Genomic DNA, 24364 nt, shown 5'->3' with positions numbered 1-24364 from the left:
CCATTGTAGAAACTGTTACCAAACAAAATGGAAACGAACTGGGCAGACCTGGTAACATGCTGGCACTAGGAAAGACAATGGGAAAGCCAGTCCTGCCAAAGGCATTGCAGGTCAACCTACAGCACATGGACTGCAGCTGTTCAAGGCAAAGGCTCACCCCCACCTTCTCAAGGGGCAACTAGGGACAGGAAATAAAAGTTGGCCCAATCAGCAATTTCACATCCTTTCGAAACACACACTGATCTGTATTACTTGCTTTGACCTCCTTGTACTGCTTGCAAAACAAAGATTTTCACTGTACTGAGGTACATGTGACTACAATACCTCAAATCAAATTAATGCATTTAAAAAAATGAGATGCTTCTGAACCATTTAGACGAGTACTTACTAGCCCCGAGGGATTAATTTACTCTCACACCTACTGTACAGCTTGTTATCAACACATCAGAGATTAAACCACCACTGACACACTCACACAGTGTGATTATCGAACAAAAACCTAAAGTGCAGCTAGAAGCCCCTTGAGCCTGGAAATGGAGAGGCATGGGTCTATCCACTCAGGGCCAGGGCCAGGGCCAGGAGTCAAACATTACAGGGGCACAGGCAGGTGTACCATTGAAATAACACTGAGCACCAAGTGTAAGCATTGGTTTCCAATGACTGGTTATGTTATTAACCCCAGTCTTACTGTCAATTCCTCCATATCTCCTGTGGATAGTGTGCAAGAGACCGGCTGGTTCCTCACGGAGATCCGTTGTTCTGCTGGCAGTGACGGGGTAGGTAGAGGATCGTGGGATGGTCATTGGCGATGGTCTCCTCAGCTCAGCCTCCTCCAGACCACTCTCACCGCTGTCATCGCTGTCTTGTCGGTGCCATAGGTGTCGTGATGGTTCTCCCTGCATTTGCTGTTTGTGAAGCTGCAGGCAGAAAGACAGCCGGGTGAGGTGCTTCGGCAGTTTAACCATACATTTAGATCAGCTGTGGGTGCCACACCTCAGGCAGGAGATCTGGGCTTTGAAGGAAGGAGAAAACAGGGCAGATTCCCCACAAAGATTCCGTGGATAAAACAGATTAAATTATGAGAGCAGGTGACACAGACTGCGTTTGCTTCCTTAGAGTGAAGAAGATTAAGAGGTGATCTAACGGAAATGCTTAAAATGCTTGAAAACGTTTTTAGGATCAATAGAAAAAACTCTGGTTGGGGGAAGGGGCGGGGAGCATAGACAAGTGAGTATCATTCAGGGCTGATGCCAGAAGGCATTTCCCCTCAGAGTAACGATCTGGTGCGCACGGTCCAGTTAAAACATCACAATGGAGATGGAGCGATTTAATTGGGGAAGTGTTTCAAGGTGTATAGAAACAAGGCAGGGCAATGGGGTTACAATACAAACGATACAAGATGGTGAACAGCTTTCCACTGCTCCTGTGAAAACTGACAGCATGTTGGCTGCTGAGGGACAGGCTGTAGATAAGGAGGAAGAGCTAGGGATCATGCAGGAACACAGAAGGAACAGAACAGGAGCAGGAAGGGAATTTCCAGAGATTCTTTCCCTATGATGAGACTGGGACCGAGAGTGAGCAGTCACAGCAGCTGGACAATGGTGGAGAGGGGTTGGAGGAGGATGGAGGGTGCAGCCAGGCTGTGAATCATGAGGGGGGACCATTTACCACGTTTACCAGCAGCGAGATTCGTAATTTAGAGAGGAGCTGTTTCAGTATTGACTGGCCAGACAGCTGGTTGGAGAAATTCTAATGTGGATCCTGAGAAAGGATGTGGGAGGTTGGTGACAGGATGGGAACACTCAAGGGCTGTTTCTTTTTTGAAGGGAGGGACTGTAACACTAGACTGAAAGGAGAGGGACAACCCCCGAAGACAGACACCATCAGATATCAGAGTACAAGTAGGTCATTCAGTCTATCGGGTCTACTCCACATTCGATCATGGCTGATAGGTTTCTCAGCCCCAATCTCTTACCTTCTCCCTATAACCCTTGACCCCCTTTTACTAATCAAGAACCTATCTATCTCTGCCTTAAATACACTCAGTGACTTTGGGTCCACAGCCCACTGCAGCAATGAGCTTCATAGATTACCCGACCTCTGGCTGAAGAACTTCCTCATCTCAATTCTAAATAGGTCACCCCTTCACCCGGAAGCTGTGCCCTCAGCCCTCCCCGAGCCTGTCCACTTTGTTCTGCAACTTCCCCATTTCCACAACATTACCTGTCCCGCCATCTATCTCTGTCTCATCTGCAATAACAAAGGCCTCAGTTCCTTTGCCCAGATTGTTAATGTATAACGTGAACAGCTGTGGTCCCAACACTGACCCCTGTGGAACTCCACTAGTCACCAGCTGCCATCCTGATTCAGCCCCTTTATCCCCACTCTCTGCCTTCTGCCAGCCAGCCAGCCAATCCTCTGTCCAGGCCAGTACCTTGTCCTGAACACCATGGGCTCTCACCTTATTTAGCAACCGCCTGTGCAGCAACTTGTCAAAGACCTTCTGGAAATCAAAACCGATCACATCCTCTGGCTCTCCTTTGCCTAACTTGAGCGTTAACTCCTCAACAAATTCTAACAGATGTGTCAGGTTTGACCTCCCGGTGACGAAACCGTGCTGACTTCGCCCTATTCTCCCCTGGGCTTCCAAGGACTCCACAATCTCATCCTCAATAATGAGCTCTAAAATTTTCCCAACAACCAAGGTCAAGCTAATTGCCCTGTTATTCCCCATCTTCTGCCTCCCTCCCTTCTTATACATGGGGGTAACATTAGCCATTTTCCAGTCCTCTGGGACCCTGACTCCATTGATTCCTGAAAGATCACCATCAATGCCTCTATAATCCCAATGATCTCCTTCAGAACCCTGGGGTGTTGTCCATCTGGCCCAGGTGATTTATCCACCTTCAGACCAGCACCTTCTCCTTCCTTATGGCCACTAAGCCCACCATTGTCCCCTAATTCTCAAAGTTCTGGAATGCCGCTGGTATCTCCCACTGTGAAAACTGACATCATATACCAACTCAGTTCCTCTGCCATTCCTTTCTTCCCCATTACTCGTTTTCCAGCGGTCCAATGTCCACTCTTGCCTCTTTCTTACCTTTGAAACATCTAAAAAGAGTCTTGCAATCTTTTTTGTATTACTAGCTAACTTACTCTCATAACTCATCTTTTCTCTTTTTTTTAAGTTATCCTTTAAAACATTAAGGCTATTGGCTAACACAGCGACTCAGCAGGGAGGCTAAGTGGTTGGTAGTTTAATAGGAATAGGGATAGTAGGGAGTCGATAGACCAAAGGGTCTCTAGCTGCGCCATAATGATGCTACAAGAATAGGTGACAAAATGAGCTCGGAGAGGACATGAACAAAGTTAACAAAGAAAACTGATCAGAGCTGAAGGTGCACAAGGACAGTACAAGGGGTGGGGAGCTGCTGGAGACAGGGAAGCACTGCGACAGCTTAGTGAATGATCTCTGACCTGGGGGCAGAGTGCTGAGAACAGGATGGCTCCATCAGCTGACATCGTCGGGGCGTGAATAGAAACAGTGAGTGGAGATACCGTTGGTTCGGTTCACCTGAGGGGGATGTGGAGGGGAGCAGGGCACGGTGGTACTGAAGGAGCCTTGCTTACCTCGTGCATGTAGAGTGCATGCAAACTCATCTCAGTCGAAGCATATTCGGAAAGCACCATACTCTGGAGCTGTCCCTCCCAGGCACTGCTCCCAGAACTCATCATTTTCATATCGACACTGCCAGCAACAGAGACAGGGAGAGAGGGTCAGACAGCAGCTGGGAAGAGCAGTACCAAAGCCTAATCTAGTTACTGTAGCACAATGAAAGGAATACACAGAGACCACTGATACGCTTGGCTGGCTGGAGGAGAGCGTGGCCTGGAGATACTTACAGGGGAAGACTCAGTTCCTCTCACCCACAAACTACCAGCCACCAATAACAGTGTGTACAACCCACTGGTCTCATCCCTCTCCAAACCAGGACCACCCTCAACAGAAATATTTTGTCTCTTGTTTTCAGTGGAAGATGATTATTTCTTTCCAAAAACTGCAGTTACTAGAGAGGAACTTGGTGAAATTACTAAAACTAGGGAGAAGGTATTAAGTAAACTGATGGAATCGAAGGCAGACAGATCCCCAGGCTGAAGGTATTAAAATCAGCTAACAGCAGAGATAGTGACTCCATCAGTATGATTTTCCAGAATCCAGATAAATTTGGAAAGATACCAATGGTTTGGAAACATGCCAGTGTGTACTTATTCAAAACCGACAGGCAAACATTCAGAAACAGTAGACCAGTTAGTCTGTAGTGGGGAAGTTGCTGGAGTCAATCATAAAGGAGGAAAACCAAGCTGAATTTACCAGTGCCAGCACAGTGTCATGAAGGGCAAGTCAGGCTTGATAAACTGGCTGGAGTTCTTTGAGGATGTAACCAGCAAGGTAGGTAATGGGCATCCACTGGATGTGGCGAAAGTAAGGACTGCAGATGCCGGAGATTAGAGTCGAGAATATGGTGCTGGAAAAGCACAGGAGGTCAGGCAGCATCCAGGAGCAGGAAAAAAATCAATACTTCAGGCAAAAAGCCCTTCAATTCCTGATGAGTGAGGGTGTGTCACAGCGTTCAATTTGGAAATGGTTGAGGTCTGCAATTTATATAAATGATCGGCAAATAGGAACAGATGTAACCTAGCAACATTAAATAGGTGAGAAAATAGGCTGCGGTGGAGTCGTCAAAAAGTGTGGCCCTGGGAAAGCACAGCAGGTCAGGCAGCATCTGAGAGGCAGGAAAATCGATGTTTCGGGCCAGAGCCCTTCATCAGGAATGAGGCTGGGAGCCTCAGGGGTGGAGAGATAAATGGGAGGGGGATGGGGCTGGGGGGGGAAGGTAGCTGAGGATGCAATAGGTGGCTGGAGGTAGGGGTAAAGGTGATAGGTCAGAGGGGAGGGTGGAGCAGTATAGGTGGGAAGGGAGATTGTCAGGTAGGACAGGTCATGAGGACAGTGCGGAGCTGGAAGGTTGGAAACTAGGGTGAGGTGGGGGAAGGGCAAATGAGGAAACTGGTGAAGTCCAAGTTTATGCCCTGGGGTTAGAGGGCCCCAAGGGGGGGGAGAAGATGAGGCATTGGATGGAGGTGAGGAGGGCAGGTGTGGGCACAGGTTTTGCAATTCCTGCAGTGGTGGGGAAGGTGCCAGGAGGGGTGGGTGGGTTGTTGTTTGGGGGTGGGGGGGGGGGGTGTGAACTTGACCAGGTAGTTGCGGAGGGAACGGTCTTTACAGAAAACGGATAGGAGTGGGGATGGAAAAATATCTCTGGTAGTGGGTTGGCATTTCCACCACCTACAAACGGACCCCACTGCGCCCACACCTCCCCCCTCACCTCCATCCAAGGCCCTAAAGGAGCCTTCCACATCCAAAGTTTCACCTGCACATCCACCAATATCATTTATTGTATCCGTTGCTCCTGATGTGGTCTCCTCTACATTGGGGAGATGGGACGCCTACCGGCAGAGCACTTCAGGGAACATCTCTGGGACACCCGCATCAATCAACTCCACCGCCCTGTGGCCCATCATTTCAACTCCCCCTCCCACTCTGCCGAGGACATGGAGGCCCTGGGCCTCCTTCACCGCCGCTCCCTCACCACCAGACACCTGGAGGAAGAACGCCTCGACCTCCATCTCGGGACCCTTCAACCCCAGGGCATCAAGGTGGATTTCACCAGTTTCTTAATTTCCCCTCCCCCCACCTTACCCAGTTCCAACCTTCCAGCTCAGCACTGCCCTCATAACCTGTCCTCTATCTATTCATCTTCCCTCCCACCTATCTACTTCACCCTCCCCTCCAACCTATCACCTTTACTCCCACATCCATCCACCTACTGCATACTCAGCCCCACCTCCTCCCATTTATCTCTCCATCCTGATGAAGGGATTTTGCCCGAAATGTTGATTCTCCAGCTCCTCAGGATCTGATTGAGGGATATAAAATACTAAAGGGATTGATAAGGTGGTTGTTAAACAGATGTAGATATAGAGTGAGAGGAGGGAGGTTCTAAACGGAGATGGGGCGAAACTGTTTCTCTCAGAGGGTTGTGAATCTGTGGAACTCTCTGTCCCAGAGGGCAGTGAAAGCAGAATCAGTAACAGATTCAAGAAATAAATTAATATGTTTCTGATGAAACACAGGTCACAATACCAAAATCGGAGGTGTAGTGGACAGCGAAGAAGAAATTCATATGTTTCTGATGAAACATGGGATAAAGGGCTGTGGGGAGCAGGCGGGAGAGTGGAGTTGGGACCAGGATGAGATCAGTCATGGTCATGTTAGATGGCAGAATGGGCTCAAAGGGCTGAATGGCCTCCTCCCACTCCTAATCCCAGTATTCCGATTTCACTCCCCACCCCAATTACAATTCTTACCCACGGTCACAGGGAAATCCAGCTGTATTGTTGCAGCGTAATCAACCTGGGATTCCCTCCCTCAGGGCATTGTGGGTCTACCCACAGCACATGGACTGCAGCGGGTCAAGGCAGCAGCTCACCCCCACCTTCTCAAGGGGTACGAGGGACGGGTAATAAATGCTGAGCCCAACCAGAGATGCCTACATCATAAGTAAATTAAAAACGACACTCCCCTCCCCACACACTGCCCCTTGCCACACTCTGCCCACTCAGACGAATCCTCTGATCTATTCCTGCCAGCCTCTCTGTTGTCTGGTGATTGGAGCAGTGATGGAGAGGGGAGATGCATTTGGCAAGGAACAGGAAGCTGGTTAACTACAAGAATCTGGTTAGTCGGACAGTGAGTGTGTTGACTTTACCCGGATCCAGCTGTGTGTCGTCCTGGCTTGTTCCGTAGCAGGGAGGTGTGGAGACTACCCGGAACATTCTGTCCTGGAGAAAATGATCGCAGTGAGGAAGCTGGATCCAATGGTCCCTCTCGTCCTCTCTGAAACACCAGGGAGGGGGGGCCCGCAATCAGGTTTGTGATCAGACTGTGAGGCTGCAACAACACAAGGGGCTCATCATTAGGAAACTTAGATAACCTGCTCGAAAAGCCCCTCACCTCCACCCGAGAGCTCTGTAACTGGCCCTTCCACACCTCCTCCCACTTACCTCAAGAGCTCTTTGGGACCAGGATCTGCTCCCAACACACCAATCTCCCACATCTCTCCCCCAAACCACCCCTGGTGCCCTGTGGGACTGGCCTCTGTCTCTCCCCAGCCCGTGGTGCCCTGTGGGACTGGCCTGCGTCTCTCCCCAGCCCGTGGTGCCCTGTGGGACTGGCCTGCGTCTCTCCCCAGCCAGTGATGCCCTGTGGGACTGGCCTGCGTCTCCTCCCCAGCCTGTGATGCCCTGTGGGACTGGCCTGCGTCTCTCCCCAGCCCGTGGTGCCCTGTGGGACTGGCCTGCGTCTCTCCCCAGCCAGTGATGCCCTGTGGGACTGGCCTGCGTCTCTCCCCAGCCCGTGGTGCCCTGTGGGACTGGCCTGCGTCTCTCCCCAGCCCGTGATGCCCTGTGGGACTGGCCTGCGTCTCTCCCCAGCCCCCGGTTGCTCCTTACCTCAGACTCCGACTGTACGGACTGCAAGGATGCGAAGAGGCCGTTTTCTGGAAGGAAGCTGTGGTTTCCGATCACCGCACCCTTCTCTCGGTTGACCTTCTCCTTCAGTTGGCTGATGAAGGCAGTACTGTCCTGAGGGGGCTGCCACCGAGGGTTTGTGATGGCAAAGTGCATGAGGGAGAGCTCGGTTTTGCCATCCTCAGCTTGCTGGTAGATGGAAGCCTCTGTCTTACCCCCCGAAAACCACTGGCAGGCAGTAAAGGGACAAAAATTCAGTTTTATAATATTCCAAGGAACTGCATCAAACTAAAATGACATCCAGTAACACAAGCAGAGATTGTGAGAAATGCCCTTTCATATCAACAGAAAGAGGCCATTCAGCCCCTTGCAATTGTTACACAGGTGCAGTAGGAGGCCATTCACCCCATCGAGTCTGTTTCTCTATAAACTAAGACCATGAATGATCTATCACCTTCTGCCCCACGTCCTTTATCTCCGTTGAAATTTGATTTAATTTAAAATTGATCATGCATCAATTTGCAGAGTTCTACATCTCTAAGCACCAAGTTGACTGTACCATCCTAAAGGTCTGGCTTTAATTTAAGTTTGCCTCCGATCAGCACTGCCCGCCCGACAGGGGCATGGCCGGGTGTGGTCAGCACTGCCCGCCCGACAGGGGCATGGCCGGGTGTGGTCAGCACTGCCTGCCCGACAGGGGCATGGCCGGGTGTGGTCAGCACTGCCCGCCCGACAGGGGCATGGCCGGGTGTGGTCAGCACTGCCCGCCCGACAGGGGCATGGCCGGGTGCGGTTTGAGATGGTCAGGGCTTTATGCAGCTGAAAGGTGACTCCTATTCCCTTACATTCTGGATATATTAATGTTCCATTAACATCTTCATGTATTTAGAAATGTCGGTGTCACTGTGTTGGGAACCATTGCAGGTCATTGAGCGATGGGAGATCGAGGCATGGGACACAGAAGGACAGTGGGAACAGAGTTTTGGATGAGCTCACGTTTACGGAGATTGGAATGCGGCAGACCAGCCAGAAATGGTCACATTTAATAATAATAAAGGCACAAAACATGGGGCTAGGCAGTAAGCGAGCTGGCAGTACCAGATCGGTGGCTGTGATGGAGTCTTTCCCTGCTTCACCATCGTGGCTGATCTTGGTGCATTTCCCTGTCCGTGCCCCGTGAGCTGAAACTCACTTGTTTATCAGGTGTGAATACATTCAATGACCCCCAGCACCCGCGACTCCTTAGGGAAGAGAACTCCACTGAGGACAAGGCTAGGTATCACTTACCGCAGGGTGTCCGTGCTGGCGCACATCCATCTGGGCAAAGGAGCAGGTATCCCCAACACCCACAACCTCCACCGTGAAGTTACGGAAGAAATCAATGATCTCGAGGGATTTGCGGCGTAAGCAGAAGATGAGGATGAAGGGGGTGATGATGGGGCTCAGCAATTCCTCAAGGATGAAGACCTGTGAACAGAAACAGCTTCATTTCAGGAGCAAGACAGGATGTGGGTCTGAGAGATCCTCTCCCACACAACCAGAGACACAGAAGGCCCTCTTCTCCCCAGGTGGAATGGGTGACAGCATATCTCTGAGAATCCAGCACCCTCTACACCGGATCCACCTCTCCACATCACAATACCCCCACCTGGCACCACCCCCCACCTTTTCCTCCGCTGCATCGATGACTGTATCAGCGCTACTTTGTGTTCCCACGAGGAGGTTGAACAGTTCATCCACTTTACTAACATAGAACATAGAACATAGAACATAGAAGGATACAGCGCAGTACAGGCCCTTCGGCCCTCGATGTTGCGCCGACCGAATCCTACCTAACCTATACTAGCCCAATAACTTCCAAATGCCTATCCAATGCCCGCTTAAATGACCATAAAGAAGGAGAGTTCACCACTGATACGGGCAGGGCATTCCATGAACTCACAACCCGCTGTGTGAAGAATCTACCCCTAACATCTGTCCTATACCTACCACCCCTTAATTTAAAGCTATGTCCCCTAGTAACACCTGACTCCATTAGCTGTAAAAGGTTCTTAGTATCTACCCTATCTAAACCCCTAATCATCTTATACACTTCTATCAGATCTCCCCTAAACCTTCTCTTCTCCAATGAGAACAGCCCCAAGTGCCTCAGCCTTTCCTCATAAGATTTTCCTACCATTCCAGGCAACATCCTGGTAAACCTCCTCTGCACTCGTTCTAAAGCTTCCACATCCTTCCTATAGTATGGCGACCAAAACTGCACACAATACTCCAGATGAGGCCGCACCAGAGTCTTATACAACTGCAACACTGACCACCCCGACATCAAATTCACCTGGACTGTCTCAGACTCCTCCCTCCCCTTCCTCGACCTCTCCATTTCTATCTCAAGCAACCGACTCAACACGGACTTTTACTATAAACCGACCGACTCCCACAGCTACTGAGACTACACCTCCTCCCAACCCTGCCCCCCTGTAAAAACGCCATCCCATATTCCCAATTCCTTCGCCTCCGACGCATCTGCTCCCAGGAGGACCAATTCCAATACTGAATAATCCAGATGGCCTCCTTCTTCAAAGACCACAATTTCCCCTCAGACATGGTTAACGATGCTCTCCACCGCATCTCCTCCACTTCCCGCACCTGCGCTCTTGAGCCCCGCCCCTCCAATCGCCACCAGGACAGAACCCCACTGGTCCTCACCTACCACCCCACCAACCTCCAGATACATCAGATCATCCTTCGTCATTTCCACCACCTCAAACGGACCTCACCACCAGAGATATATTTCCCTCCCCTCCCCTATCTGCGTTCTGGAGAGACCACTCCCTCCGCGACTCCCTCATCAGGTCCACACCCCCCACCAACCCAACCTCCACTCCCGGCACCTTCCCCGGCAACCTCAAGAAATGCAAAACTTGCGCCCATATCTCCCCCCTCACTTCCCTCCAAGGCCCCAAGGGATCCTTCCATATCCACCACAAATTCACCTGCACCTCCACACACATCATTTACTGCATCCGCTGCACCCGATGTGGCCTCCTCTACATTGGGGAGACAGGCCGCCTACTTGCGGAACGTTTCAGGGAACACCTCTGGGACACCCGGACCAACCAACCCAACCACCCCGTGGCTCAACACTTCAACTCCCCCTCCCACTCCGCCAAGGACATGCAGGTCCTTGGCCTCCTCCATCACCAGACCCAGGCTACATGATGCCTGGAGGAAGAGCGCCTCATCTTCCGCCAAGGAACCTCCAACCACAAGGGATGAATGCAGATTTCTCCAGCTTCCTCATTTCCCCTCCCCCACCTTATCTCAGTCCCAACCCCTGGATTCAGCACCGCCTTCTTGACCTGCAATCTTCTTCCCGACCTCTCCGCCCCCAGCCCCTCTCCGGCCTATCACCCTCACCTCCTTCCACCTATCGTATTCCCAGCGCCCCTCCCCCAAATCCCCCCCCCCCCCCCCCCCACCTTTTATCTCAGCCCGCTTGGCACACCAGCCTCATTCCTGAAGGGCTTTTGCCCGAAACGTCAATTCTCCTGCTCCTCAGATGCGGCCTGGCCTGTTGCGCTTTTCCAGCAACACACTTTTCAACTTTGGTCTCCAGCATCTGCAGTCCTCACTTTCCCCACCTCACTACTCCCAATAAATACCCTCTGCACTCACAGGACAGCCAGACACCTCTCACCCTATACCCATACACCCCGTCCCCACCAACCCTCCCCTATACCCGTTGCATCCCCACGCAACCCTCCCCTGTACCCCTTGCATCCCCACGCAACCCTCCCCTGTACCCCTTGCATCTTCACCCTCCCCTATACCTCTTGCATCCCCATGCTCCCCTATACCTCTTGCATCCCCATGCTCCCCTATACCTCTTGCATCCCCATGCACCCCTATACCTCTTGCATCCCCAGGCACCCCTCTCCCTCCACCCCCAGGCACCCCTCTCCCTCCACCCCCAGGCACCCCTCTCCCTCCACCCCCAGGCACCCCTCTCCCTCCACCCCCAGGCACCCCTCTCCCTCCACCCCCAGGCACCCCTCTCCCTCCACCCCCAGGCACCCCTCTCCCTCCACCCCCAGGCACCCCTCTCCCTCCACCCCCAGGCACCCCTCTCCCTCCACCCTCAGGCACCCCTCTCCCTCCACCCTCAGGCACCCCTCTCCCTCCACCCTCAGGCACCCCTCTCCCTCCACCCTCATGCACCCCTCTCCCTCCACCCTCATGCACCCCTCTCCCTCCACCCTCATGCACCCCTCTCCCTCCACCCTCAGGCACCCCTCTCCCTCCACCCCCAGGCACCCCTCTCCCTGCACCCCCAGGCACCCCTCTCCCTGCACCCCCAGGCACCCCTCTCCCTGCACCCCCAGGCACCCCTCTCCCTGCACCCCCAGGCACTCCTCTCCCTCCACCCTCATGCACCCCTCCTGCAGCATCCCCAGGCCCTGAAACCCCAAGGCACCCCTCTCCCGACACCCTCACAACCTGCACAGCCCTCCCTGCACCCACACACACCCCTTCCCACACACGATACCCATCAGCCGCATTCCCCAACCGCTACACAGACCTCCCCGAGACCCTGCACGCACATGCCCTCCTCCTCAGCACGCTGAAAGCCCAAACCCTGCCCCCTGCACAGGACCCTGCCGGTTCCTTTACTGACCCCATCTCTTCCCCAGTGACCACAGCACCACACCAGATCCTCTCCCCCCCACTCCCCACCTGCCCCAGGGGCTCCTTACCGCTTTGTACTGGAAGAGCTGAGCGAACTCATCGCGGGTCTCGTAACGATTGGCTGCCCCTTGCCAATGATCAGGCATGTAGTGGATGTGGGACAGAATGACCCGGAGTAACTGCTCCGGGCAGAACACCATGTGTTTGTCTGGAATAAAGCATCTGGAAACAGACAGATGAGTCAGATTACCAGGAGACAAATCAACAGCAAAGTAAACAATGCACTCCCTCAGCACCTGACCCTCAGACAGTGTGGCACTCCCTCAGCACCTGACCCCCCCGACAGTGTGGCACTCCCTCAGCACCTGACCCTCCGACAGTGTGGCACTCCCTCAGCACCTGACCCCCCGACAGTGCGGCACTCCCTCAGCACCTGACCCCCCCGACAGTGATCAATCCATAGCCTGCACCAGATGCCCTCAACCCAGCAGGACTTACATATGAAGAGTGACTGAATCAAACAGGACTACAGTAACTGGAGTTTAGACAAATCAGGAAAATCTCAGAAACCTATAAAATTCTAGCAAGACTAGACTGGGTAAACACAGGAAGGATATTGCCAATAACTGGGGAGTTCAGAACCAATAGTCACAGCGTCAGGATACGGGAGTGGCCAGTTAGGACTGGGATGAGGAGAAATGTCTTCACCGAGAGAGTGGGGAGCCTGTGGAATTCTCTCCCACAGAAAGCGGTTAAAGATAAAACACAATATTTCAAGATGGAGTTAGATGTTATCCAAGGGCCAAAGGGAACAAAGGGTATGCAGAGAAAGCAGGAACAGAGTAATCAGGTATTTCGGTAATCAGCCATGATTGTATTGAATGGTGGAGCAGGCTCAGAATATTAACTCTGATTCTGTGTCAGTGATGTTACAAGCTTTGCTGGAGCGTCTCCAGCAGTTAGTTTTATTTCTAACTGATGAGCTGTGAGACTTCTCCTTCAGTGATCCTCTGGGCCTTCTCTCTCCATATTCCCTCCCAGCAGCTCCCAGGATGTGTCCCTGTGAGTGGCCCTCAGCCCAGGATTCTCACCTACACACAGTAACACACAGACCGAGCAGAGTGATTGTGGTCAGCACATGTTCCACAGCCAGAACATCTTCGTCATACACAGTTAGAGTGATGAGCACAGCCAGGATAGAGCCAGCAAAGAAGGCCACATTTTTAGCTAGGACGCTGAGCAATGGTGACAGGAAGCAGTTCATGTATTTGGAAGCAGCCTTATAGCCCTTGCTGAGCCTGGACTGCAGCTCATGATCCAGCTCATTGAAGTGACGGAGGTAACACCGTCCGTACAGTGACCAGCACCGAGCGCCCAGGCTGCCAGGTTCCCGTTTAATGACCTCTGTGTAGCTGAAGAAGGCGTAGAGAATCTGCCAGATCAGGATAATGGGGCAGAGGAGCAAGTTGGTGATTCCAATCCACAGGATCCGGGTGCTGAGCTTCTGTGCCAGCTCTAAGCGATTGCCTGCTCGTTTATACTCGGACTTCAAACTCCATTCATTCTGGAACAGCGAGCCAGGACCCCACAGAAAGATCAGCTCAAAATTATATTTCAAACCCCTGGTGTAGAAGACCACCTCGCCCAGGATAGGAACGTGAAAACGGATTGGCAGCAGAGATTTGTTAATCATGGCCACCGTGTAGTTTTTGAAACGCAGGATCCGATGGTAGATATCTAGTTCACTCAGCTCCCTCTTGTGGATGCAGATCTGATGTTCTTTCTGAATGTGGATGATCCGTGCTTGCACCTCTTGCCAGCTACAGTACGGGAGCTGGGCCTGAAACACAGAACCACAACATGAGCTCACACTGCCACAGTTTAACGCCAATATCATCCACAAGAACACCATGTTAGACCCAACCGCAACACTCACGCCCCAACACCCACCCCCTTAAACACCCCCACCCTCAAAACCCTCTCCCAAAAGGAGTGGCTGACTCGGTCAAGCTCCAGAGGGGCTTTAGATGAGTAGCCCAAGTCACATTAATTGCTGTAGCACAACGCACTCTCAGATTATCCAACAGTGAAACATAGAGGATAGGAGCAGGAGGCGGCCATTCGGCCCTTCGAGCCTGCTCGGCCATTCATCCTGATCTTGGCTGATTGTTCAACTCATTAGCCTAATCCTGCTTTCTCCCCATAACCTTTGATCCCATTCACCCCAAGTACCAGATCTAATCACTTCTTGAATACATTCAATGTTTTAGCATCAACTACTTCCTGTGGTTGTGAACACAAGTGTTAGTTGTGTTTACATTCACCTGCGGTCTATCCTCTACAGCTGGTAATTAGACAGGCTGTAGCCAGAGAGAAGTAGTAAATGACTTCACCCAGCCTTGACCAGTTCTGCATTCTGGCAGGGTCGGCAAATATCACCAAGCACCATCAGCACTAACCAGGGCAATATCACAACCTCCAACAACACTTTACAAAAATCTCCGACAAAATATACCCATTGATCAACAGCCAGTGACTAACCACTCCCCACCTTCTAAACTGTCACCCTAAACCCATCACTGACGCTCAGTGGCAGAAGTGTGTACCATAACCAAATCCACATCACTTCCATCCAGGACAAGGACAGCAAATACACGGGAACACCACCCCCTGCAAGTTCCCCTCCAAGCCACTCACTGTCCTGACTTGGAAATATATCACCGTTCCTTCAGGGTCACTGGGTCAGAATCCTGGGATTCCATCCCTAAGGGACAATGTGGGTCTACCCACAGCACATGGACTGCAGGGGTTCAAGGTGGTCAGGAAATGCAAGCCCACATTTTTAAAACCCAGATGGCCAGTGTAAGCTGCATTAAACCACCCTCACACCACAATAAATTGATCAATATTGCTGGCTCATTGTTAGCTGTTCCAGCTCACAAAAAGTGCATGTCAAACCCAACTCCAGAAAATGGATCTCCACACTCAGCTGTTCTTACTTTAACCCCAAGGAAAGGGAACAGCAGTGAGGTGGGCAGAAATAAAGAGAGCAGGAACATACCATCGGTATCTTCAGAGCATTCTTGTAAAATGCACGAATCTCCCAGTAACAGCAAACGTTATAGAGGAACTTCACCAACCGATGAACCCAAAAGACGCCAGCAATCAGCAAGATGAAGATGATCAGCACGTTCTGTCGGATTCTAAAAAGTAGAATCCATAAAGTGAAAACTAATCCCACCATGGGAGCACCGTGCTTTACAGGCACTCCAGCACCAAACTCTGCCTTCCCCAGCCTCCTGCCCCCTTCCTAATCCCCACCTCTCCCATCCATGCCCCCTACCCATTCACCTTCACCCCCCTTCCCCGAAGTCAGATAGCCAGCAGTGTGTACCATCAAAAGATGCCTTGCAGAAATTCACCAAGTCTGCATTTGTTGGTGCTGGGTCCAAATCCTGGAACTTTCTCCATCCCTGCCCAACAGCACTGTAGCTGCTGCAACACCCCCAGAGCTGCAGTAGTTCAAGAACACAGCTCACTACTACCTTGGCAAATCCACGCTGCTAAACCAGCAAGGTCCATATTCTCTTGAAATGAATTTACAAAATGCACAAATCACTATTGTAGGGAATTAATGAAGTGCAGATACATTGCAAGGGAAGCTGTACAAACACCTCGTGGATGAACGAATAGAAGGATAGGGTGATGGGGTTAAATGGAGGAGGGTTGGAAAAGCTTTGTAAGGAACAGAGATTGCCAGCACTGATTTGTTGGAGGAAAGGCCTGTTTCCATCCTGGAAATTCAGTGTAATTCTACGAATATATAAATTGTAACTTTGAAAAATAGTTGAAGATATAAAAAGCCAACTAGGTCGCTAATGTCAGTGAGGGAATAAAACCGACTTTCCTTTGAACTATGACTAGATCGACCAAACCTGTCAGTCTGCCCCAATCCCCCCTCCTCCACGATCCTTACTGAGCAGTGCAGACACATGGGGGTAGAAAGGCATCTGGCAGTGTCACTTTGATCAGCTGGCTTTCACGATGCGTATTGTTCACCAGCTTGTTAGCGAAAAGGATGTCGTAGTCAACACAACTGACCAAGAACGTGGTGAAAGTCACGACAAAGACAAACTGCCTGCAGATATCGAGCCAGAGAGAGAGATTACTATCAACCAGCAATCCACAAGCACATACAACATGGGTTCAATAAAGGTGAAAGCTTCCTCTACACTTTTAAATTGTAAGTATTTAGTTCTATCATCACCGTCCCCACCAAACACTCTCAGAACAGGGACAGACTGGGGTTAGACACAAAGTACAGCTCCCTCTACTCTAATATGCTGAAAGTAAAGCTCTTCTACATGGTCTCTATTAAACACTCACAAGATAGAGACAGCAAGAGGTTACTTAGAATAAAGCCCCCTCTACTCTTTTCTACTGGAAGCAAAGCTCCATTGACACTGTCCCCAAACACTCCCAGGGCAGGGACAGCACAGGGTTAGATACAGAGTAAAGCTCCCTCTACACTGTCCCCAAACACTTCCAGGGCAGGGACAGCACAGGGTTAGATACAGAGTAAAGCTCCCTCTACACTGTCCCCCCATCGAACACCCCCAGAACAGGGGCAGCGTAGGGTTAGCTACAGACTACAGCTCCCTCTACATTGTCTCACTCCAGGGTAGGAACAGCATCAAGTTAGACACAGATGGACCTAGATGAATATCTAGTGCTGGATATAGATTAATACCAAAATGCAGTTAATACTAAGAATACCTACACCAATTCAAACATCTCGGATAGCAGCATACAGAGGAAGCCATTCTTCTGATGCAAGTGATAGACATGCCAAGCAGTTAAGGTAAAATGAGGAACTTCAATGAAGAGCACAGACCCCACCACTGCCTCAGGCAGCCCACTTTACACACAGGAAACACAAGTGCAACATTCAATCACACCCTGAATACTTCAATTATTGACAACAATGTTGACTTGATGGGCTGAAAGGCCTTTTCTGCACTATGAACATGACTCCATGCTGCACACAGTAGTTCCCCAGGGAGAGGAGACTGAGACACACCAGTCAATGTACAGACATATCCCTGAGAAAGAGGAGGAACTGACAGGTACCAGTGAACAGATATCTCCGTTCTCACTCTACCTGAGAGATACCATTCTCTGTACAGACGTCTCCTTACGAGGGGGGAACTGGAATACACCAGTCAATGAAGGGAATAGGGATAATCCTGGGAATCACAGACCAATCAGTCTCATGTCTGTGATAGGTAAAGTATTACAGAGGATTCTGAGTGACAGAATTTATGATTACTTGAAAAACCATTGGTTGATTAGAGATAGTCAGCATGGCTTTGAGAGGCTGTGATAAAACATCAGTCACCCACCGACCAATCTCCGTCCGTGCCCCTACGGGGGGAGGGGGAGGGGGATCAGTAATTTGGAGACGGTGCCTGGACTGTCCTCAGCAGCGGTGAGCTGAGTTCGTTTTTAATCATTGTACCTGTAAACACAAGACGCGATCAGGGTTGAAACAGCTCTTTGACGTAATGTTTCTATCGGGACCCTGAAACCCCCTTCAGATAATTGAGGTTCCTCTGTATACGGTTAAAAGCAGAATTATTGGAAGTGTGGAGGAACAGAGGGATCTTGGGGTCCATGTCCATAGATCCCTCAAAGTTGCCACCCAGGTTAATAGGGCTGTTAAGAAAGTGTATGGTGTGTTGGCTTTCATTAGCAGGGGGATCGAGTTTAAGAACTGCGAGGTTAAACTGCATCTGTATAGATCCCTGGTTAGATGACACTTGGAATATTGTGTTCAGTTCTGGTCACCTCATTATAGGAAGGATGTGGAAGCTTTAGAGAGGGTACAGAGGAGATTTCCCAGGACGGTGCCTGGGCTGGAGGGCATGTCTTATGAAGAAAGGTTGAGGGAGCTGGGGCTTTTCTCATTGGAGTGAAGAAGGGTGAGAGGTGACTTGATAGAGGTGTACAAGATGGTGAGAGGCAGAGATAGAGTGGATAACCAGAGACTATTGCCCAGAGTGGAAATGGCTATCATGATGGGACATAATCTTAAGGTGAGTGGAGGAAGGTTTAGGGGAGATGTCGAAGGTTTTGAGGTCGATTCTTTACACAGACAGTAGTGGGTGCATGGAATGCATTGCCAGCAGTGGTAGAGTCAGATACATTGGGGACAATTAAGCGACTCTTGGATAGGCACATGGAAGATAGCAAAATGAAGGGAATGTAGGTTAGTCTGATCTGAGAGAAGGGTAAAATGTCGCCACAATATTAAGAGCCAAAGAGCCAATACAGTGCTGTACTGTTCTATGTTCTACTGCACAGAGATAGAGAAAAACACAGAGAAAGAGATAGGACAGAGACTGCAGTGAAAAATATCTCCCTGAGAGAAAGGACTGAGAGACAAGTCTGTGTAGACGTATCGCCCTGAGAGGGGGGACTGAAAAAAAAAACACCAGTTGCTGCAGGTATCTCCCTGAAAGAGTCGAGTGAGTGTACCGGTGCCACAACAAAAGGCACAGCACTGACAGGTCCCAAATAATGTCCATATCTGTCAATGCACTCCTGCTGAAATCTCAAGGTGACGTGCATTAATTCTCAGGTGTCTCAATTCCTTGTTCAGTGCCACTGAAGGAAGTGGACAGATTACCGTAGTTAACTCAACCACGTTCTAACATGCAGATGTAACAGACTTTGAAACAATTCAAAAGGATATTCTGGAGAAAAATAAATCCAGGTTTTCAATGTGATGCCATGGAGCTGTGGAGAATTAAACAGAAAGATTAGAGATTACTTAAAGCACCTTTTGCTCATTACTAGCCCGACTCAGTGAACATGAAACTGATTGAATCAGCCTACAGGACAAGATGTGATTAGTTAAAAATCACAACACCAGGTTATAGTCCAACAGGTTTATTTGGAAGCACTAGCTTTCAGAGCACTGCTCCTTCATCAAGTGATTGTTGGACTATAACCTGGTGTTGTGTGATTTTTAACTTTAAGACCATAAGACATAGGAGTGGAAGTAAGGCCATTCAGCCCATCGAGTCCACTCCGCCATTCAATCATGGCTGATGGGCATTTCACCTCCACTTACCCGCATTCTCCCCGTAGCCCTTAATTCCTCGTGACATCAAGAATTTATCAATCTCTGCCTTGAAGACATTTAGTGTCCCAGCCTCCACTGTACTCTGCGGCAATGAATTCCACAGGCCCACCACTCTCTGGCTGAAGAAATGTCTCCGCATTTCTGTTCTGAATTGACCCCCTCTAATTCTAAGGCTGTGTCCAGGGGTCCTAGTCTCCTCGCCTAATGGAAACAATTTCCTAGCGTCCACCCTTTCCAAGCCATGTATTATCTTGTAAGTTTCTATTAGATCTCCCCTTAATCTTCTAAACTCAAATGAGTACAATCCCAGGATCCTCAGCCGTTCCTTGTATGTTAGACCTACCATTCCAGGGATCATCCGTGTGAATCTCCGCTGGACACGTTCCAGTGCCAGTATGTCCCTCCTGAGGTGTGGGGACCAAAACTGGACACAGTACTCCAAATGGGGCCTAACCAGAGCTTTATAAAGTCTCAGTAGCACATCTCTGCTTTTATATTCCAACCCTCTTGAGACAAATGACAACATAGCATTCGCTTTCTTAATCACGGACTCAACCTGCATGTTTACCTTTAGAGAATCCTCGACTAGCACTCCCAGATCCCTTTGTACTTTGGCTTTATGAATTTTCTCACCGTTTAGAAAGTAGTCCATGCTTGTATTCTTTTTTCCAAAGTGCAAGACCTCGCATTTGCTCACATTGAATTCCATCAGCCGTTTCCTGGACCACTCTCCCAAACTGTCTAGATCCTTCTGCAGCCTCCCCACTTCCTCAGTACTACCTGCCTGTCCACCTAACTTCGTATCATCGGCAAACTTCGCTAGAATGCCCCCAGTCCCCTCATCCAGATCATTAATATATAATGCGAATAGCTGTGGCCCCAACACCAAACCCTGCGGGACACCGCTCGTCACCGGCTGCCATTCTGAAAAAGAACCTTTTATCTGAACACTCTGCCTTCTGTCAGACAACCAATCCTGAATCCATGCCAGTAGCTCACCTCGAACACCATGGGCCCTCACCTTGCTCAGCAGCCTCCTGTAGGGCACCTTATCAAAGGCCTTTTGGAAGTCTAGACAGACCACATCCACTGGGTTTCCCTAGTCTAGCCTACCTGTCATCTCTCCAAAGAATTCTAACAGGTTTGTCAGGCACGACCTCCCCTTACTAAATCCATGTTGACTTGTTCTAATCCGACCCTGCTCTTCCAAGAATTTAGAAACCTCATCCTTAACGATGGATTCTAGAATTTTACCAACAACCGAGGTTAGGCTAATTGGCCTATAATTTTCCATCTTTTGTCTTGATCCTTTCTTGAACAATGGGGTTACAACAGCGGTCTTCCAATCATCCGGGACTTTCCCTGACTCTAGTGAGTTTTGAAAGATCTCAACCAACGCCTCCGCTATTTCCTCAGCCACCTCTCTCAGAACTCTAGGAGGCCATCGGGGCCAGGAGATTAGTCAATTTTAAGACCTTTTAGCTTTTCTAGCACTCTCTCTTCTGTAATGGCAACCATACTCAACTCAGCCCCCCTGACTCCCTTTAATTGTTGGGATATTACTCTTGTCTTCCACTGTGAAGACTGACGCAAAGTACTTATTAAGTTCGCCAGCTATTTCCTTATCACCCATCACTAGGCTTCCAGCATCAGTTTGAAGTGGTCCAATGTCTACTTTTGCCTGTCATTTGTTTCCTAGGTATTGAAAGAAACGTTTACTATCATTTCTAATATTACTGGCTAGCCTACCTTCATATTTGATCCTCTCCTTCCTTATTTCTCTCTGTAATCCTCTGTTTGTTTTTGTAGCCTTCCCAATCTTCTGATTTCCCAGTGCTCTTGGCCACTTTATAGGATCTCTCTTTTTCTTTAATACATTTCCTGACTTCCTTTGTCAGCCATGGCTGTCTAATCCCTCCCCGGATAATCTTTCTTTTCTTGGGGATGAACCTCTGTACTGTGTCCTCAATTATACCCACAAACTCCTGCCATTTTGCTCTACTGTCTTCCCCGCTAGGCTCTGCTTCCAGTCTATATTTGTCAGTTCCTCTCTCATGCCCTCATAATTACCTTTAACTGTAACACCATTACATCCGATTTTGCCTTCTCTCTTTCAAACTCCAGACTGAACTCTACCATATTATGATCGCTGCTTCCTAAGGGTTCCCTTACTTTAAGATCTTTTATAAAGTCTGGTTCATTACATAGCACTAGGTCCAGAATAGCCTGCTCCCTTGTGGGCTCCATGACAAGCTGTTCCAAAAAGCCATCCTGTAAGCATTCCAAGAATTCCCTTTCTTTGGATCCACTGGCAACATTACTTACCCAGTCCACCTGCATATTGAAGTCTCCCAGGATCGCTGTGACCTTGCCTTTCTGACATACCTTCTCTATTTCCCGGTACATGTTGCGCCCCTGCTCCTGACCACTGTTAGGAGGTCTGTACATAACTCCCATTTTTGCCTTTGTAGTTCCTCAATTCCACCCACACAGACTCCACATCATCCGACCCCATGTCATTCAGTGCCACAGATTTAATTTTGTTCTTAACTAGCAAGGCCATCCCACCCCCTCTGCCCACCTCCCTGTCTTTTCAATAAATTGTAAATCCTTGGAGGTTTAATTGCCAGTCCTGACCCCCCTGCAGCCATGTCTCTGTGATGCCCACCACATCATAATCATTCACGATGATCTGTGCAGTTAGTTCATCTACTTTGTTACCTGAATGCTTGTAGCATTCGTAAAGTGCCTTAATGCTAACTTTCTTATCATTAGAGATATTGGAAGTCATAAGATGCCCTAAGTTATCCTTGCTTTTTGCTGCATTCCTAATCTGCCTCAAGGTTAAATCCACCTGCACACATGCTATCCTGCTGCTTATCTTTCCATTTAACTCCATACTCCCTGTCGCTTTCACTTTCCCTTCCCCCCAACTCAGAAGTTTAAAGTCCTACTGACCACCCTATTTATCCTCTTCGCTAGAACATTGGTACCTGATCGGTTCAGGTGGAGACCGTCCCAATGGTACAGATCCTCCCTGTTCCAAAACTGATGCCAATGCCCCATGAAGTGGAATCCCTCTTTCCCACACCAATCCCTTAGCCAAGTGTTTACTTCCCTAATTTTCTTATCCCTATGCCAATTGGCACGTGGCTCAGGCAGTAATCCGGAGATTATGACCTTTGAGGACCTGTACTTCAATTTCTTTCCTAGTGCTTGAAAATTCCCAAACAGGTCCTCCACCCTAGCTTTGCCTATGTTGTTTGTACCAACGTGGACCACAACAACTGGATCCTCCCCCTCCCGCTCCAATATCCTTTCAAGCCGGTCGGAGATGTCCCGCACCCTGGCACCGGGCAGGTAACACACCATGCGAGACTCCCGATCCGGCTTGCAAAGGATACTATCTGTCCCCCTAATTATAGAATCCCCTATAACAGCTACTTGTCTATTTGCTCCCCCCTCTTGAATGGCCATCTGCACCATGGTGCCATGGTCAGCTGAGTCATCCTGTCCAGAGCCCTTTGTACACCCCAATCCAACACCGACATCTCCAAAGCAAGATGAGATTAAGCACTGTTTCGAGGGCATGAGACAGAACGTTTATGTTTCTGAGAGAGGGTCAAGGTGCCTCCTCACAGGATTTGGAGCCAACTCTGTTTCTGAGAACATCAATGACTTTGATCTGGATTTCCAGGGGCTGATGTCATCAAGTTAGGCACAGAGTTAAAATTAGGCACAGAGTTAAAGGGTACAGGTTTAAGGTTATTGGAGAAAGAAGGAATGGTGACACAAAGAGAAATATTTTCCTGCAGCAAGATCTAGAATGCACTGTCCAAGAGTAACATGGAGGGAAGTTTAATTGAGGCATTTAAGGAGGAATTGGATTACTATCTGAAAGGGAAAAATAAAGTTACATGCTACGGGGAAAAAAGGTGGGCATGTGAGACTAGGTAAGTTGCTCTTACAGAATCGGTACAAACATGAGGGACGGAATGGCCTCCCCTCCATGTTGCAAATATTCCCTGATTCTATGATAAAAGCAAGACATTGCAAATAATGGAAATAGTATCAAAAGAAAAACGCTGGAAACACTCAGCAGGATCTAAGAACGTTTATGGAGAGAGAAACCATGTTACATATCTGGTCTACAAAGTTTCAACAGAATAAACCACAAAGACAGAATAAAGGAATCTTCACTCAAACAGAGTGAGTATCTGAGAATTTAGATCAAAATGGAATTCAACCAGTAAAGTTTTTGCAAGTTTAGCTAGAGCATAAGAGTCAGGATCAGACCCAGAACCAATAGGTTCTATGGAAGTTAAAAGACAACTGCACAACAATGAAAGTGATCCAACAACCACCTGAAATTTCTGCCTGAACTCGGTGCTGATCACTGTAGCAGGAAGTTAAGACCGACCAGTGCCTCATCAGAGATGCCCATATTACAGCTAGTTCAAAGTGCATAGTCAGTCAGAGTGAGGGAGACTGCACTGGAATGGGGTTGAGACAGAATGAGTAACTGGGAATGTGGGAATCCATTGCAGAGGGATAAACAGGTGCTATAATAGAGTCATAGAGATGTACAGCACGGAAACAGACCCTTCGGTCCAACCCATCCATGCTGACCAGATATCCCAATCCAATCTAGTCCCACCTGCCAGCACCCGGCCCATATCCCTCCAAACCCTTCCTATTCATATAACCATCTTAAATGTTGCACTTGTACCAGCCTCCACCACTTCCTCTGGCAGCTCATTCCATACCCGTACCACCCTCTGCATGAAAAAGTTGCCCCTTAGGTCTCTTTTATATCTTACCCCTCTCATCCTAAACCTATACCCTCTAGTTCTGGATTCCCCGACCCCAGGGAAAAGACTTTGTTTATTTACCTTATCCGTGCCTCTCATAATTTTGTAAACCTCTATAAGGTCACCCCTC

The 24364-nt window shown here is 49.4% G+C and overlaps 1 protein-coding gene across 3 annotated transcripts in view; it reads right to left on the bottom strand.

The window, feature by feature from the left end:
* atg9a (ATG9 autophagy related 9 homolog A (S. cerevisiae)) overlaps positions 1-24364 on the bottom strand; it is a 45169-nt gene that overhangs the window by 6174 nt on the left and 14631 nt on the right. For 2 of the 3 annotated variants that reach the window (XR_009644904.1, XM_060828183.1), the window contains exons 3-13: positions 19031-19074; positions 17057-17121; positions 16253-16414; positions 15338-15479; positions 13368-14116; positions 12345-12498; positions 8878-9057; positions 7573-7818; positions 6831-7012; positions 3631-3748; positions 689-917 (exon numbers count right to left, since the gene is read on the bottom strand). Coding sequence is in view for 2 of the 3 variants with exons in the window: in XM_060828183.1 (XP_060684166.1) it covers positions 689-917; positions 3631-3748; positions 6831-7012; positions 7573-7818; positions 8878-9057; positions 12345-12498; positions 13368-14116; positions 15338-15479; positions 16253-16414; positions 17057-17121; positions 19031-19074 (2271 nt within the window). In the remaining variant the exon portion in view is untranslated. The remainder of the gene's footprint in view (positions 1-688; positions 918-3630; positions 3749-6830; positions 7013-7572; positions 7819-8877; positions 9058-12344; positions 12499-13367; positions 14117-15337; positions 15480-16252; positions 16415-17056; positions 17122-19030; positions 19075-24364) is intronic. The other variant, XM_060828184.1, reaches the window with a different exon arrangement.

The sequence above is a fragment of the Hemiscyllium ocellatum genome, chromosome 7 (assembly GCF_020745735.1).
Source record: "Hemiscyllium ocellatum isolate sHemOce1 chromosome 7, sHemOce1.pat.X.cur, whole genome shotgun sequence".
Lineage (NCBI taxonomy): Eukaryota > Metazoa > Chordata > Chondrichthyes > Orectolobiformes > Hemiscylliidae > Hemiscyllium > Hemiscyllium ocellatum.
The sequence above is the reverse complement of the archived record's forward strand: the minus strand, read 5'-3'. Positions and strand labels throughout refer to the sequence as shown.